This window comes from Schistocerca cancellata, chromosome 5 (genome assembly GCF_023864275.1).
Source record: "Schistocerca cancellata isolate TAMUIC-IGC-003103 chromosome 5, iqSchCanc2.1, whole genome shotgun sequence".
Lineage (NCBI taxonomy): Eukaryota > Metazoa > Arthropoda > Insecta > Orthoptera > Acrididae > Schistocerca > Schistocerca cancellata.
The window spans coordinates 666,002,736-666,021,665 of NC_064630.1; the positions used below are offsets into that span (position 1 = coordinate 666,002,736).

Sequence of the window (18,930 nt, forward strand, 5' to 3'; positions counted from 1 at the left end):
GTCAGCCGCAGAATCCATAATTTGTTGTAGATCTAGATTTCAACTATTACATATTCGCCATCGGTGCTAAAAAGCAAAAACAGTAAGAAGAAGAACAGATTCAAAATATGTATATACTGCAGTTATAAGAATCCACGGAAGTGGTGCCATAGCGACAACATACAACTACCAGAAGGGTCATATAGGCTCAATGATGTCAGAGCATAAAGATGTGACAATTGATGCTAGCATTTACAGGGCAGAAACAAACTTCAATTGAAAGGTAAGTGCGAGTATTAGTTGAGGACAAATTGGATGTAAATCAGTGTGGGTTTAGGCCTCTTAGAGGTTGTCAGGACCAGACCTTTAGCTTACGGCAAATAATGGAGAAGTGTTACGAGTGGCACAGGGAGTTGTTTCTATGCTTTATAAATCTAGAAAAGGCATATGACCGGGTTTCTAGGAGGAAGTTATTGTCTGTTCTACGAGATTATGGAATAGAAGGCAAACTATTGCAAGCAATTAAAGGTCTTTACATAGACAGTCAGGTAGCAGTTAGAGTTGACGGAAAATTGACTTCATGGTTCAGAGTAGTTTCAGGGGTAAGACAAGGCTGCAACCTGTCTCTACCGTTGTTCATATTATTTATGGATCATATGTTGGAAACACTAGACTGGCTGGGTGAGATTAAGACATGTGAACACAAATAAGCAGTCTCGCATATGCGGATGACTTACTTGTGATGGCAGATTCGATTAAAAGTTTGCAAAGTAATATTTCAGAGCTAGATCAGAAATGTAAGGACTATGGTATGAAGATTAGCATCTCCAAAACGAAAGTACTGTCAGTGGGAAAGAAACATAAACGGATTGACTGCCAAATAGGAGGAACAAAGTTAGAACAGGTGGACGGTTTCAAGTACTTAGGATGCATATTCTCACAGGATGGCAACATAGTGAAAGAACTGGAAGCGAGGTGTAGCAAAGCTAATGCAGTGAGCGCTCAGCTACGATCTGCTCTCTTCTGCAAGAAGGAAGTCAGTACCAAGACTAAGTTATCTGTGCACCGTTCAATCTTTCGACCAACTTTGTTGTATGGGAGCGAAAGCTGGGTGGATTCAGGTTACCTTATCAACAAGGTTGAGGTTACGGATATGAAAGTAGCTAGGATGATTGCAGGTACTAGTAGATGGGAACAATGGCAGGATGGTGTCCACAATGAGGAAATCAAAGAAAAACTGGGAATGAACTCTATAGATGTAGCAGTCAGGGCGAACAGGCTTAGATGGTGGGGTCATGTTACACGCATGGGAGAAACAAGGTTACCCAAGAGACTCATGGGTTCAGCAGTAGAGGGTAGGAGGAGTCGGGGGTAGACCAAGGAGAAGGTACCTGGATTCGGTTAAGGATGATTTTGAAGTAATAGGCTTAACATCAGAAGAGACACCAATGTTAGCACTGAATAGGGGATCATGGAGGAATTTTATAAGGGGGACTATGCTCCAGACTGAACGCTGAAAGGCATAATCAGCCTTAAATGATGATGATGATGATGATGATGATACCTTGCAACCAGTGCAGACAGCAAGAATATGCGTCACTTGAGCTGTGGAGCCCTCTACTGGAGTATATTACGCACTGAAAAGTAGAATGAGATACTATAACCTGAAACTATCTTTCATTAAACAGTTGGAGTGGGCTTGATACTGTGTCACATTCCTCGTATTTAAGCCATATGAGTGCAATATCCTTTACCGAAAATCGAGTGTGGTTTGAGGCATAAAGGGTGGGTGCCTGCAGATTGTAACGAACATAATAAACTATGTTGCGAAATATTGACTTCAATAACTTTTGTAGAATGGTGCAGTCGGATGAAAATTATTTTGATTGTTAAGCATTAGTATTGCCACATTTTTTTATGTTTAAAACACTAGGCCATTAGTAAATGCATATAAAACCATAATTATTTCGAAAATACAACAATTGAAAGACAAGTTTCAATCGGCCCTTGAACACCAAACGGAGGAAATGTTACAACGCTACTAAACCATTGCAAAGCTTTTTGCTCCACATTTTATTCAAAGAAAGTCATAATTTACAGGTTATGCATTAGTTACAGTTAATAGCAGAGAGGATATAAAAGGTATATTCGCGATAACAAGGAAAGCGTTTCTGAAGAAGAGAAATTTATTAACATCCAGTTCAGATTTAGGTACCAGGAAGTCTTTTGTGACAGTAATTGTATGGAGTGTGGCCATGTATGATAGTGAAACATGGACGATAAACAAGTTAAACAAGAAGAGAATAGAAGCTTTTGAAATGTGATGTTACAGAAGAATACTGAAGATTAGATGTGTAGATCACGTAACTAATGAGGAGGAACTGAAAAGAATTGGGGAGAAGAAGAATTTATGGTACAACTTGACTAGAAGAAGGAATCGGTAGGTAGGACACATTCTGAAGCATCAAGGGATCACCAATTTAATATTGCACGGAAGCCTGGAGGGTAAAAATCGTACAGGCTTCCTGTTTTATACACTACTGCAATTGTAAATTTCGCGAGGAGTTAGTAATCTAAGGTTAAGCAAATAGTTATTTAAATACAGCAGCAGAATAACAATTTTTATAACATTTCGTTTACAAGGATGTTTATCATTTATAACTAAGCAAACCAACCGTTGAACAATACTAGAATCTGACGCGTGTAGCCGTCATGAAGCTACGTCTACTCGCTCGTGCCAAAAGCTGTGGACGTTCCTACAGCAATGAAGGACCACGTGGCAGTTGACAGGCACGCCTCGACGTTTTGTCCACTTACCCAGACGACCAACCGTCACGGCCATTTCCTCATTGTGGCGTAATGGCCAGACCCCGACCTTCGCAGATGGAAATTACCACGGCAGCCGTTTGCTGTCCACAAGAAGAGATAACCGATTTCATCCGGTTACCGACCCGTCGCCTCCGACGTGGCGCTAGCTCACGCGTTGAGTTTTTTATTTACGACTACAATAAAGCGCCGCAGCGCGTTCACGCGATTTACGACCTCTTCGAGACAGCACGTGTGTACCTCACGTGATCAGAGGCAGAAGGCATGACTCTGTGCTTTCTTCTTTAACCACTCCTGTCGTCAAGAGCTGTCTGGCATTTCCGCAGATTTTACGTATGTCTTCTCACCTCCACACCGTATTTATAAGGGATGCGACACCGCCGCAGCAATCCCTACCCAGAAGCTTCTGCTACGATGCAGGTCCCGTACTGAGATCTCAAACATCAACCCAGTAAAACGTAAGTACTTGCCAGCACAGGGAGTTTAGGAATATTTAAACTAGTTGGCATTTGAAAGCGGTAAGGCAGGTCCACTAACGCCAACAAAGCACCAATAGGAATGTGATATCGTCGGCTACCCCTTCCGCTGTATAAACATTTTGATTGTCAGTTCTCAAGTAAGAAATTTTTACACAGACAAAATTATCGCCTACTTCAAGCAAAAACGAAAACATAATTCCCGCCCTAATTAAAATGAAACAGGTATTTGACATGGTTCTAGATTTTATTTACCATACGTGAGTTATACATTTTTGCACGAGATAGATATTTGAATTTTTATACTTCTTATGATTAAAAATTTGACAAAATGTCCCAAAACCAGTTTTCGAAGCTTATAGATCGCATTCTTAATGAGAGGTTTTTTTTCTTGAAGTTGATTTTTCGGAGAAGCTTGCAAAAAATTTACGATTCAAAGTAATTGGCCATCGTTGCCACTGTTTTCTACCATCTTTAGGGCAGCATACGAATCCCGCGGCGGATGAACTGGGCGTCTTCTGAGGATACAAGTGAATCGATCCAATTTGTATGGCCGGTAGCGCTGGTTAGCCCGTTGGTGTGCCACGTATCAAAAAACGGGTGATACTCAAAGGGAGCAATGTCGGGAGAATACGGCGGATGGAGTAGGACTATCCGCTTTAACGTTTCCAGATAGGTTTTGATGCATTTTGCGACATGGGGTAGAGCATTGTCTTGTTGCAAAATAGCCTTTCCATGTCTGTAGCTCTATTGTGGCCATTTGTGTCTCAGTGTCCGGCTCAAACGCATCAGTTGCTTTAGATAACCATTACCTGTGACCATTTCCGTCGATTTCACTAGCTTCCAAAACCTTCTTTCTTCCACGGCCATGCCTGTCTTCGACCTCAAAACTACCGTTCTTCAAGCGTTGTAACCATTATCTGCACTTTCTTTTACTGATAGTTGCCTTACCACAGGTCTTAGCCAGCATTTTATGAGCCTCTGCCTCAGATTTCTTCATTTTAAAGCATAAAAATAAAACTTCCAGAAAATGGTGAGAACTGGCCCCATAAATTAACAATATTCGTTCGGCAATAACCTTCAGAGGCAATCGCAAATCCACTAATATTCTGATGCCGCCATTTTTACGAATTCCTAAGCTTACTGTATGACACTTACGACCTATCGCCAGCACCACCACTATCCATCTATTGCAAAACGGCGGAAGCAAAGTTGTAGACCGTACATTTTAATAAGTAAGATTTTTCAAGATATTGCTTGATAAGTTTCAGCTGTTTCACAGACGGGTAAATTTCATCATAACATAAAATGAAAAACTAAAGAAAGCCTAACATTCTTCAGCCATAGTTAAAATTAAGAACAGATTTTCTACATGCTTGTGGATGCTATAGAGATTTACATCAAATGTCAAATAAAGGCATTTTACGCGTTTTTGTAAGAGATGGGAACTAGAGAGATTTTCTGTCACCGTGGAGAGAGTAGTGCTTTTATGCAAACGATACGTGTTGCAACACCGTCACAGTTTTCGATTCTTATAGTCAGGCGACAACTACATCTACATCTACATGAATACTCTGCAAATCACATTTAAGCGCCTGCAGAGGGTTCACATCGAACCAGCGTCACAATTCTTTTTATTCCAATCTCGTATAGCGCGCCGAAAGAACGAAAACCTATATCTTTCCGTACGAGCTCTGATTTCCCTTATTTTGTCGTGGTGACCGTTTCTCCCTATGTAGGTTGGTGTCAACAAAATATTTTCGCAATACAGAAAACTAATTTAATGTAACAGATACATCTTACAATCTGCTCAAATTTGCTGTTGGTGAACGAACACCAACATCACTTTCTTCGGATAAATTTTTTCCCAATGTCTAATCTGGGTAAGAGATAAAACTGATGTAAAAAATTTTCTAAAGCAATTTGGAGCATACTAGACTGTTCGATGATCGCTGTTACACTCGTGATCCTGTTACAGCGGGTTGAAGCCTCTCACATTTGAAAAGAATGTGGTGCAACATAGCTTAGAGTCAGTAACTAGAATTTAGGAAGAATGAATGCTTCTATTAGGGATTATACGTTGAAATGAGAAGAAGAGTAAATAGTAATAGCGTGGTGGTAGCGTTAACTTTAGGACACTAACTATTTTTTTTTAACCGTGTTAGATTAAAATATAGAAAACTATTTTACAAGAGGAAAAACGTCCAGTTCAATTAATTACTTAGTGTCTTGTGTCATGGATCATTTGCACTATAAATCGTAATGATGGTAAACGAGTCTAATTGTACTCCAATAAATTATGTCTTATTTCTCACTCACAGATTTAAATTGAACATCTTAATACGTAGAAGTCGCTTTACAGTTAATGGGAAAAATGGAAAGAAGAAACAATGCAATCGTTAAAAAACACTGTTTTGTGGCTGGTAGAATACCGCGATAGAGCCACATTATGATCACATTAAAGTCCTCTGTCTCTTTAAAATGCTAAAACACATAGAAATTAGTTAAAACGTAACCTAAAAAGACAGTCGCAAGTTAGCAAATTGGCCACTGGCTACTGCGATTTTGACTTGACAGAAAATGTATTTTGTTAAAATGCAGCACTGATATACCACTAACACTCCGTAATAGAGCTATCTCCTCCTGGAGATGAATCTCAAACTCCATTGAGGTACATGTTCGTGAAAGTCACTTTATTTAACTCCTCTCGCCGTTCAGACGTTGATTTCTCCTGTTGTTCCTTAACCTCAGCTACTCAATTTCTCTCTGACAGGAAGATGACAGTACAGAATATTATGTTGCAGTACTTCCCTCACGATTTCTTTGCAGCATCAAATTCGTTTCATTCAATTCCAATGTTCTCTGATACCCAGAAGAACCTCCTTTCCATTATCCGTTAGCGATCTCACTTAGTCTAATATCGTTCACGCTAAGTTATTGCTGCATGTGATTTTAAAAACTTTATTGGTTGGAATGAGATTTTCATTCTGCAGCGGAGTGTGCCCTGATGTGAAACTTCCTGGCAGATTAAAACTGCGTGCCGGACCGAGACTCGAACTCGGGACCTTTGCCTTTCGTGGCAAGTACTGTACCAAAGGTCCAGAGTTCGAATCTCGGTCCGGCGCACAGTTTTAATCTGCCAGGAAGTTTCAACTTTATTGGCTTTTCAGGGTGTTCGCGACATACACAAAAAATTTGGCTGTCCTAGATAGTGATACCTCCAGACTGAAGGGAACGTAGATGGCTGGCAAAGAAAGTACCCCAGCATTTGGTTTAACGGAAACCACAGAGAACGTTAAAGTGGAAGGCTTGACGGGGATTTGAAATATCGCCTTACCGTATGTCAGTTCATTGTTTGACCGCTGCGACACCTCGCTCAGTAGTAACATACACAACCTTGAATGTCTGCATCTTAGAACCACTCACCACCAAGATATTATATAACTTGGCAACCCGTGGTTGTTATCGGAAACACGCGGTCACTTTAGATTAAACACGCACAGTGGAATAATTAGGAAATTTGTGGTAAGGTCTTATGGGACCAAACTTCTGAGGTCATCGGGCCCTAACCCTACACACTACTTAATCTAACTTAAACTAACTTACGCTATGGGCAACATACACGCCCATGCCCGAGGGAGGACTCGAACCTCCAACGGGGGGAGCCGCGAGCCGCACGGGCCGTGACAAGACAATTTTGACCACGCGGCTACCCCGCGCGACCGTACAGTGGTTCTTGAAAATGTTAGTGGAGATATCAGCGATCAAAACATAATCTTTGAAAATAATTGTGACAGTGTAGATCGGAAGACATATTTATTAGAAGGTGACCGATCGTCACATGATCATCTTCATACCTACAACCATATTGATGGACAACGGCTATGCATGGAGTACGAACCGTTGATAGCCAAATGTCTATGACTATCATCGCTCCTGCTCAATGCACAGCCACTGTCAATCAGTATGGCTGTAGGTCTGAAGATGATCAAGTGATAATCGAAACTGGTCACCTTTTAATAGTTGTACCGTCCGATTTAGACAGTCATAATATTTTCAACGTACAATGCTGGGTAAGGAAAACATATGGCACTGTGCATGATTTTGAGACAGTTGTACTTATAGTACACACGAATCAGCGTGTCCTCGTGAAACATCATCGTAAAAACTGGCGATAAGCCGACCGAAGTGCCCTCACATCCAGGTGCAATAATATCGTGGTCGACTAACAAACTGTAGCGGCGCTGTAGAATGTTTATTATTCGTGAAAAATAACATAACGTCACCTGTAGCTCGCTTTTGCGCTGTTAGTTCCGCAGAGAGCAGCCTACACTTACGCACAGCACACCATTCAGACGGAGGCAACAAAAACAGTAACATCTCCATCCTGAATGCATTTTTACTCCATAATTTGAGCTCTGCAAAAGAGCTTATTGAGTGAATTTCTCTCATACAGATCTGCTATTCGGACACGAGAAATAAACTGCAGTTGTACTCTAAAAAAAAAAATGATGCCTGTATCTCGGTAATTAAAGAAGTTATCGAAACGTCCTGGTCTTTGTTTCATGGGCCCCTCGTTACTGTTCTTCTCGCTGAGAAGAGATTACAAGTTTCCTTAACGAGTCGAAAGTTGTTTCAGGTGAAAAACTTCGCTGCCTCCCCCAATATAACAGACAGCTCACAGGATTGAAGGTCTGGAGCATATCCTACCAAAATTTAGACGTATGTTTACTTTATTATTTTTATTTTAAAAGTGAGGCAGTAATTACATGTTAATTTTGAAACACGTCGCTTAAAACTGTCGGACATATTCAAAAGTGCGATGTGTTTCTCCACTTGAAAAAGAGCGAAAGGTGGAAACAGCGATGTGTTTCTCCACTTGAAAAAGAGCGAAAGGTGGAAGTTCCGAACTCTGCCTATGCCTGGTGTCCCGGAAGGAAGTCGCAGTATTCAGAAATATGACAGCAACGATCATTCGAAGCAGAAAGATCTAGTAAACACGGGCTCTAAAATGCGTACCTTAAAATCTATGAACACTTCCTATCGTCTTCGATATTGTGAAAGAAATCTGTTCTACTGCAAGCTCTGTGCTTTCCATATTTTGGGAAGAAGTGATATGAAAGAAGAAAGATGGAAAAGCCATAGTAAATACGTGCTCCAAAATGCATGCCTTAAGAGCTATGAGCGCTTTTGAGGAAGAAGAGATGTGTTTCACGGTATCGAAGATGCGGAAGTGCTTGTAGCTTTTAAGGCATCCATTTTAAATCCCATGGTTCTTAGACTAATTTGCTGTAAATGATCGTTGCTGTGAAATCCCTGAATAAAAAAATAATTTCAACAGTCGACGGCTACACTGAATTTCGTAAGAAAAGGAGATTGTGAATGCTATCTCAGGAAAGATCATAAAAGAACTAACGTTCGCAAAATACTTAGTAACTGGAAATAACAGTAAAAGATAAGAATTTTAAAGACAGAGGAGAATAGAGAAGAAGGTCGTTGGCAATGTTGGATGCATTAAGTACACCACTCTCCATTAAAATTGTATCACCAAGATGGATGGATGAGAAATTATGTAATTTTACATAGTATGTGGCAGAATACATTATTTTATTTGCAGGTGTTTTGAGGGTATACATGAATACAAAGAGCTGCCATGTCTCACAGCGGCAGTGGCTCTGACTGGCTTGTCGTCTAGTCGAACTCATCTTGTGTGACGTCATTCTATAGCGCTCAGGCCCACGAGAAAGACAGGGCTCAGGACGTACATCACAGCACGTGACACTGCAAGTCTTACGAGTGCCGGCAGCTGCTTCCGGTGCATAACGAGTAACTGTTTCACACTATTTTAATAACCCTTAACAGCACGTTGAAATGCATGCAAGATCTCGACAGCACGCGACTAAGTGAAGACCTTCAGTGGGTACCTTTCCAATCACATACTAATTTCATGTGGGTCCGGTACGGAGTCCAGCGTTCGCGAAGTTTGGCGGACAAGCCGACTAGTGTGACGTCACAAGTACGCTGTGGGCCCCGTATTTCTCGTCGACCTTGATGCTGCTTCATCTCTACACCAGAGTTCAAATAGTAGTGACTAACGAGTAACGGTGAGCGCACTCATGATGGTATCTACCTGACAACTCTGCAATTTACACAAATTTTTCTGACAGGGGTTCAAGGAACCACTTTAAGAGTGGATGAGTGGAAGAATACGTGGAAAAAGTGAACACCTAAATCTTTATGTGCTAGCTCTGATTTGTCTTGTTTTATTACATCTGTTATTTCTCCCCGTGTACTCGAGAGTTAAAAAAAATATTCTGGAATTCGGAGGAGAAAGCTAGTGATTTAAATTTCGTGAAAAGATCTCACCACAACAATAAATGTCTTTGTTTTAATGACGCAATATCATCTCGCTTTGTTTCGCAGAAATACTAAGCTAACTGCCCTTTCTTCAACTTTTTGATGCGCAATCCTAAATTGTATGGACCCCATACTGCGCAGCAACGATCCACAAGGGGACGGACAAGCGTAGTGTAGGCAGTGTCTTTAGCAGCTTTGTTGCCTCTTATAAGTGTTGCACCAATGAAAAGCATTCTTTTTTTCGCCTTCCCCGCAATACTTTACATACAAATGGTTCATTCTGATTGAAATTGCTAGATACTTCGTGGAACCTACAGTATTATTAATGTTATTTATACTGTAACTGAAATTTAAAGGATTTATTTTGTTTTTTGGTAGGGAAGTTTATCGTACATTGTTACAGTTTTCAGGCTTTCGCGCTGTAATGGCTATTTAATATACTTACGTATTCCTTTTTTAAAAGACGGCATTCACTTCTTAAGTGCTGCAGTCTTTTCTGAAATTAGAAAATACTCTTGAAAAATTAAGGTTTTTCCGAATGTGAAAAGGTGTTCATAGGTAAGACGTGGTCACGTAACTATGAACAGATATTCGAGCGAAATTTAAAAGGACTACAGTCGAAAGAATCTTCTTAATACTGTACTTTTGTCCATCTGTAGCATTATTGCTCTACGACACACCGACAATCAGTAACAAATTAAGAAGGAATATTATCAAAAACCAGTAAGACGTTTAATATATTTTTAAACAAAAGCTATTAGAAACATATTAATTTCCTATGTTGATCTTTGGATCTGCAGCTCCTGTCTTTCTGCCCGTGTTCTCGGTTGAATTTTGGATATAGGTTCCGCTTTTATGCAATAACACTGTTTTTCCTTGTTATCCGAACATATTGCTTACCGCGTTTTGCGAAATGAAACGGCATTTGTAAAAACGAAATTACACGAAGTACATTAATATATATATATTTGTGTGTGTGTGTGTGTGTGTGTGTGTGTGTGTGTGTGTGTGTGTGTGCCGCGCGGGATTAGCCGAGTGGTCTAGGCGCTGTAGTCATGGACTGTGCGGCTGGTCTCGGCGGAGGTTCGAGTCCTCCCTCGCGCATGGGTGTGTGTGTTGTCCTTAGGATAATTTAGGTTAAGTAATGTGTAAGCTTAGGGACTGATGACCTTAGCAGTTAAGTCCCATAAGATTTCACACACATTTTAACATTTTTTTTGTGTGTGGTGTGGTGAGGTGTGTGTGTGTGTGTGTGCGTGTGTGCGCGCGCGCGCAATGCCCTCAGAACGCGAAAGAAGAAGGATCAGTCGGAACAAAACATTACAAGCTGGCAGTGCAGGACATCATACAAAAGGACCTGCAAAGCCATATAATGTAAAATCACGTTTTCAGTTAACAAAACCCACTATTATGGCACAGAAGTGCCCAAACACACTTGATAACGATAGAAAACGGTGTTTTTGCATAAAAGGCGGAATCTACATCAAATAACAGAATTTCTTGTACGTCTGAAAAATTGTACCTGTCATTAAAATGAAAATTTATGTTACTTTGCAAATATTATATGTTCCATGGTAAAAGACGTTCTTCTCTTTAATGGTAGAAAAATGTGGACGACCGACGAAGTATGGTTTACCTGTCCAAGTGTTACATAAAAAGTTCTAAAAATATACAACATTTTACTCAACATAACATTCTGTACCTGAAGAATTAACACTACATTCCATTTAGCTTGAATATATTATAGAGTTTTTAAATGAGTAGAACGTGAAGTATTTACAAATGCTGCACAAACCACAATCTCAAGTCCAACAATAACAAAGACTGTAAAAATGCATATGACAACTCCATAGCGCGGTCTGTAGTGAGCATTTCTTCCTATGATCTTTAAAACTAGTCTAAGAAATTACACTAGACTACAGTTTCTAGGAACACTTTTCTCTGTGTACAATATTCTGTCCTACTGATAAGGGGATCTCATACTTTTTATTGTTCAGGGCTATCTGCCACTTTTTGTTCGTAACCGATTTCGTGAGGATGCTGTGGAATTCTTCCATGAGTGACCCCACCACCACCCACTACACTGTCAGTTGACAGCCTCCCCCTCCCATGCCTATTGAGGTGCAGGTCCTGCCTAGTGAAACCCGATCTGCCGCCACTGAAATATGACCCATGCCCTCTGCCATCAGCGCCCTCTCCAGGCCCATGTTAACGCACCTAATAGCCTCATTAAGATGAGGCCGATCATTACGTTGAAACAGTTGCACGAAATGCACATCAGTGCCACCAGTTTGAGCAGCTATCTTTACCAGGTCACCACCTACATCATATTCCCCATCCCTATCAAGACTTTTCCATGCTCCACCCACTATCACTACCTGACCCCTCGTAAAACTCCTACATAACTCCCCTATGCTGTCAGTCACCTGCGCCAATCCTGCGCTTAGCTTCACAATGCTTGTGACCTGGTACTCACTCCCTATCACATACTGTAACTGCTGACGCACACCTCTAGCATGCGAACTGTCTAGCAGCACAACCTTATTTTTTCTGTTAGACTTTGCAGCTGACCTAGGCCTCCTAACTGCTGAGGATTGCTGCATGTTTCCTACATCTACAGCTACAATAGGCTTCACTCCGCTCAGCTCTGACAGTTGGTCAAATCTATTGCATATACGCCAAGTATAATTGTCTGAATACCTCCTCCTTCTAGTTGTCTTCTTGCCAACTGCCAGTACCCATTCCCCACCACCCTTCACCCAACTCAACCTATCCAGTTTGAAGCATCCCCAACTCTCTTGTGGTTCCATTTTTAGGTACTCGACGTCGACGTCTGCTCGTAGATATGTATCTTCGGTAGGTTTTCCGGCTTTACTTCCTGACGTGACAGCGACGACTCTCCGATGTGATGCGGGCCTTGTGTTTTGCTATTACTGCGATTCTTGTAAATATCGCTTTTATTTAGTAATTTGCCCGGCTAAAACTCTCCCCTTTTATGATTAAGACAGCCTGCGCCACCTTTCTGAGGGAGTGAGGACGTCAAAGAGTCACAAAAGTTCATATTAAGCAGTACGTAAAACACGTAAACGTTCACTTCAGTTAGCGTGTTAGTTAATGCCTACGCTTTCCACCAGATGGTGCTGACGTAGGCCTACTGCTGAATAGCTTTGGTTCCGTAAAACCTTCACTGATTAGTACTAGGTAAATGAAATAAGTGCAACACTCTTGTATTTCCCTTTCACTCTATATTCAAGGATTAAGATGGTGACGGATGAGGGTCTATTTAAAAGGTTTCTAGCCTGGAGGAATCTAAATAGTCCGCAAATGCCGATATGCACGCGCTCTACGTCCAGATTCGCAATTAACGGCACACGACACTTTCAAAAGTCCACACGTTAATATCTGAATACCGGTACCTCTGAATTCACTCGTATCAGCAGATAATTTTTTTTCTCTCGTTTATATGTCCGTAAAGTTCCAATCTAGCACTAAAGTCCTAAAATCCCCTCAATACTACGTTGCTACCAACAGTCAGAGATCGTACACTACATCACTTTTAATCTCCGTAATATTCTAAAGTTTATCGTGAATCTTAACACGATAAAGTCCAATCTAATTCTTGTCTCGCTGACTGACACGGGTTCCCCGCCCTTTAACGAAACTATAAAGGAAAAAAGGCGGCGATAATGACGATCAGGCCTTTTTATAGGTTTTTCATCTCAATTGTTTAACGTCACTGCCTTCTCCATGACGAAACTTCCGTGGCTTTGCTGTATTTAGACGTTAAACTACTTGCTGATGTACTATACTTTTGATCTGCAATTACCGAACTCTGATTTTACACTATTTCGCCTCTAAAAATTCTATTCTTAATTTTAAATTATTCTTTTTATAGCTTTTATCACTGTAAACTGAACCGAGGTGTTACAAGATTCTTTTTGCTTTCTAACTGCACCTGTTTGGTGCCATGTTCCCATGTCTCCGTCGACATTCTGTGAGTGCATATGAATATCTTCGATGGCCTGGTTTTCCCCTAAAAGAAACTCAGTGGCAGCTCTCCGCCTGAAGCGCACCTGAACCGAGCGAGGTGGCGCATTGGTTGGCACACTGGACTCGCATTCGGGAGGACGACTGTTCCAACCCGCGTCCGGCAACCCAGATTTAGGTTTCCATTGATTTATCTAAATCAGTCCAGGCAAATGCTGAGATTGTTCCTTTGAGAGGCCAAGGCCGATTTCCTTCCCTATCCTTCCCCATGATCGACATAATTCAAGTTTGTATTTCGTCTCTAGTGACCTCGATGTCGAAGATACATTAAAATCCATCTTTTTTCCTTCCTGTTGGAACGCAGCTCCGTTACAGGCACCAAGCGGAACGTTATGAAACTACAGCGAATGAAGCGGGCATGTTTCACGATGTTCCAAAACAAATTCCGCATTCTTTCAACTAAGACTGAGAGAGAAAAGATATGATGCATTATTTATAAAACGCACATCGTACGCCATATTGAATTTCAGGTGTAAACCCGGTATATGAGTGATCAGCGCGACAAAATGTCAATCCTAAGGACCCGGGATCGATTCCCAGCATGGTCGGAGATTGTCTCCGCTCAAGGACTGGGTGTTGCTATCATCATTTCATCCCCATCGACGCGCAAGTCGCCGAAGTGGCGTCAGATCGAATGACTTGCTCCCGGCGAACGGTCTACCCGACTGGAGGCCCGGTTGTTGTTGTCGTCTTCAGTCCTGAGACTGGTTTCATGCAGCTCTCCATGCTACTCTATCCTGCAAGCTTCTTCATCTTCCAGTACTTACTGCAACCTACATCCTTCTGAATCTGCTTAGTGTATTCATCTTTTGCTCCCCCTCTACGATTTTCACCCTCCGCGTTACCCTGCAATTCTAAATTTGTCATCCCTTGATGCCTCTGAACATGTCCTACCAACCGGTCCCTTCCTCTTGTCAAGTTGTGCCACAAACTCCTCTCCTCCCCAATTCTATTCAATACCTCCTCATTAGTTATGTGATCTACCCCTCTAATCTTCAGCATTCTTCTGTAGCACCACATTTCGAAAGCTTCTATTCTCTTCTAGTCTAAACTATTTATCGTCCATGTTTCACTTCCATACATGGCTACACTCCCTACAAATACTTTCAGAAATGACTTCCTGACACTTAAATCTATACTCGATGTTAACAAATTTCTCTTCTTCAGAAACGCTTTCCTTGCCATTGCCAGTCTACATTTTATATCCTCTCTACTTCGACCATCATCAGTTATTTTGCTCCCCAAATGGCAAAACTCCATTACTGCTTTAAGTGTCTCATTTCCTAATCTAATTCCCTCAGCATCACCCGACTAAATTCGACTACATTCCATTATCCTCGTGTTGCTTTTGTTGATGTTCATCTTATATCCTCCTTTCAAGACACCATCCATTCCGTTGAACTGCTCTTCCAAGTCTTTTGCTGTCCCTGACAGAATTACAATGTCATCGGCGAACCTCAAAGTTTTTATTTCTTCTCCATGGACTTTAATACCTACTCCGAATTTTTTGTTTCCTTTACTGCTTGCTCAATATACAGATTGAATAAGATCGGGGACAGGCTACAACCCTGTCTCACTCGCTTCCCAACCACTGCTTCCCTTTAATGCCCCTCGACTCTTATAACTGCCATGTGGTTTCTGTACAAATTGTAAATAGCCTTTCACCCCCTGTATTTTACCCCTGCCACCTTTAGAATTTGAAAGAGAGTATTCCAGTCAACATTGTCAAAAGCTTTCTCTAAGTCTACAAATGCTAGGAATATAGGTTTGCCTTTCCTTAATCTTTCTTCTAAGGTAAGTCGTAGGGTCAGTATTGCGTCACGTGTTCCAACATTTCTGCGGAATCCAAACTGATCTTCGCCGAGGTCGACTTCTACCAGTTTTTCCATTCGTCTGTAAAGTATTCGCGTTAGTATTTTGCAGCTGTGGCTTATTAAACTGATAGTTCGGTAATTTTCACAATTGTCAACGCCTGCTTTCTTTGGGATTGGAATTATTATATTCTTCCCGAAGTCTGAGGGTATTTCGCCTGTATCATACATCTTGCTCGCCAGATGGTAGAGTTTTGTCTGGACTGGCTCTCCCAAGGCCGTCAGTAGTTCCAATGGAATGTGGGAGACCCTAGTCACACAATATTTACATTTTACTGTCACGTAGCTGTTTCGTCTTGCTATAGGCGATGGTAGACTCGACACTAAACAGGGAGACGTCAGAGCGGGAGTTTCCGCTGGCTGTTCGCAGAGGTCGCAGTTGCACGAGGTCGGCGCGGGGCGCTGTTGGCAGCGAGCGGTCGGCTTCACGACCTGCCCTGCCCCTCTACCACGTGAGGAGACGGTTCAGTCGGCCGCCGCTGCTCGCCGCCCGAGCCCGTACAGTGCTGTCTTAAAGAGTCGCTGCCATGGATGAGGACGCCGCTGCGGGACTTATGCTGCCCGGACTGCGCTTCGGCTGGCTGGACCACATGGTGTTCGGACTCATGCTGGCAGTCTCCCTGGTCGTTGGCGTCTACTTCGGCGTGTGCGGCCGGGCCAAGAACACCGCCAAAGTGGACTACCTGCACGGCGGCAAGAGCATGAGCGTCCTGCCGGTGGCCGTGTCGCTGGTGGCCAGGTACGTGGGCTGCACCGTCGCATTACGACTGGGAAATGAGCCAGTGAAACAGTACGGACGTTAGCGAAAAGTTAACTGATTCACCAAACCACTAAAATTTCCTAGAGCCATTGACATATAGCCGAATGGAATTCTTGAACATCCTTCTCAGTATGTTCATTCGACAACGACACACTCTTTCTTTATTTTTTATTTTATTTTCATCAGTCTCATCTACATCTACATCCACATTTATACTCCGCAAGCCACCCAACGGTGTGTGGCGGAGGGCACTTTACGTGCCACTGTCATTACCTCCCTTTCCTGTTCCAGTCGCGTATGGTTCGCGGGAAGAACGACTGCCTGAAAGCCTCCGTGCGCGCTCGAATCTCTCTTAATTTTACATTCATGATCTCCCGGGAGGTATAAGTAGGGGGAAGCAATACATTCGATACCTCATCCAGAAACGCACCCTCTCGAAACCTGGACAGCAAGCTACACCGCGATGCAGAGCGTTTTTCTTGCAGAGTCTGCCACTTCAGTTTGCTAAACATCTCCGTTCGCTGTCACGCTTACCAAATAACCCTGTGACGAAACGTGCCGCTCTTCTTTGGATCTTCTCTATCTCCTCCGTCAACCCGACCTGGTACTGATCCCACAGTGATGAGCAATACTCAAGTATAGGTCGAACAAGTGTTTTGTAAGCCACCTCCTTTGTTGATGGACTACATTTTCTAAGGACTCTCCCAATGACTCTCAACCTGGTACCTGCCTTACCAACAATTAATTTTATATGATAATTCCACTTCAAATCGTTCCACACGCATACTCCCAGATATTTTACAGAAGTAACTGCTACCAGTGTTTGTTTCGCTATCATATAATCATACAATAAAGGATCCTTCTTTCTATGTATTCGCAATACATTACATTTGTCTATGTTAAGGGTCAGTTGCCACTCCCTGCACCAAGTGCCTATGCGTTGCAGATCTTCCTGCATTTCGTTGCAGTTTTCTAATGCTCCAACGTCTCTGTATACTACAGCATCATCCGCGAAAAGCCGCATGGAACTTCCGACACTATCTACTAGATCATTTATATATATATATATATATATATATATATATATTGTGAAAAACAATGGTCCCATAACACTCCCCTGTGGCACGCCAGAGGTTACCTTAACGTCTGTAGACGTCTCTCCATTTAGAACAACATGCTGTGTTCTGTTTGCTAAAAACTCTTAAATCCAGCCACACAGCTGGTCTGATATTCCGTAGGCTCTTACTTTGTTTATCAGGCGACAGTGCGCTGGTTTGATGCGGATCACCACCAAGAATATCTCTCCTGTAATAATCTTTGCATCTCAGTGAAGCACTTGCAGACAGCTTCTTCAGTTATATATTACACATTCTCCACGCAGAGGTATTCCTCTGCAGCTTTTGCCCTCTGCTGCCACGGAAGTTATTTCCTACATGCGTTCAAATCTCTGTCTTTCCCTACCGTTTTTACCCACTGCATCTCCCTCTAGTACCATGAAGGTTGTAATCTACTGGCAGATTAAAACTGTGTGCCGGATCTAGATTCGAAAACGGGACCTTTGCCTTCTCCGGGTAAGTTCTCGCCGCGCGGGATTAGCCGAGCGGACTGTGGCGCAGCAGTCACGGACTGTGCGGCTGGTCCCGGCGGAGGTTCGAGTCCTCTCTCCGGCATGGGTGTGTGTGTTTGTTCTTAGGATAATTTAGGTTCAGTAGTGTCCAAGCTTAGGGACTGATGACCTTAGCAGTTAAGTCCCATAAGATTTCACACACATTTGAACATTTGGTAAGTTCTCTACCAACTGAAATACCCAAGCACTATACACGACGCGTCCTCACAGCTTCACTTCTGCCAATACGCCAATTCCTACCTTCCAAATTTCACAAAAGAGCTCGGGTAGCTGGGATGGTAGAACGCTTTCCAACGAAAGGCAAAGTTCCTGAGATCGAGTCTCGGTCTGGCACTCAGTTTTAATCTGCCAGGCAGTTTCACAACAACGCACACTCCGCTGCAGAGTGAAAAATTAATTCTGGAATCGTTCCGCAGGATGTGCCTAAGGCATATCTCCGCAATATGCTTATTCCAGGAGTGCTAGTACCGCAAGTTTCGCTGGAGAACTGGTGTTTTCACCCTTCCAAAGATAAACTGATCGTCATGTAACAGGTTCTCAGCTATCTTTTCCATTCTTCTATACTCGTTAGAAACTTTTATGCGTGAGCAGTTACACAGATTGTACATCAGTTTCAGTCCTTATTTGCCCATCTACACTCCTGGAAATTGAAATAAGAACACCGTGAATTCATTGTCCCAGGAAGGGGGAACTTTATTGACACATTCCTGGGGTCAGATACATCACATGATCACACTGACAGAACCACAGGCACATAGACACAGGCAACAGAGCATGCACAATGTCGGCACTAGTACAGTGTATATCCACCTTTCGAAGCAATGCAGGCTGCTATTCTCCCATGGAGACGATCGTAGAGATGCTGGATGTAGTCCTGTGGAACGGCTTGCCATGCCATTTCCACCTGGCGCCTCAGTTGGACCAGCGTTCGTGCTGGACGTGCAGACCGCGTGAGACGACGCTTCATCCAGTCCCAAACATGCTCAA

General features: G+C 42.4%; 1 protein-coding gene across 1 annotated transcript in view; it reads left to right on the forward strand.

Moving 5' to 3' along the window:
* Window positions 1-3,142: 3,142 nt before the first annotated feature.
* Window positions 3,143-18,930, forward strand: part of LOC126187638 (sodium-coupled monocarboxylate transporter 2-like) — a 91,298-nt gene continuing 75,510 nt past the window's right edge. Inside the window, exons 1-2 of the mRNA XM_049928836.1 lie at window positions 3,143-3,263; window positions 15,927-16,295. Of these exons, the coding sequence (XP_049784793.1) occupies window positions 16,084-16,295 (212 nt within the window). The 5' untranslated portion in view covers window positions 3,143-3,263; window positions 15,927-16,083. The remainder of the gene's footprint in view (window positions 3,264-15,926; window positions 16,296-18,930) is intronic.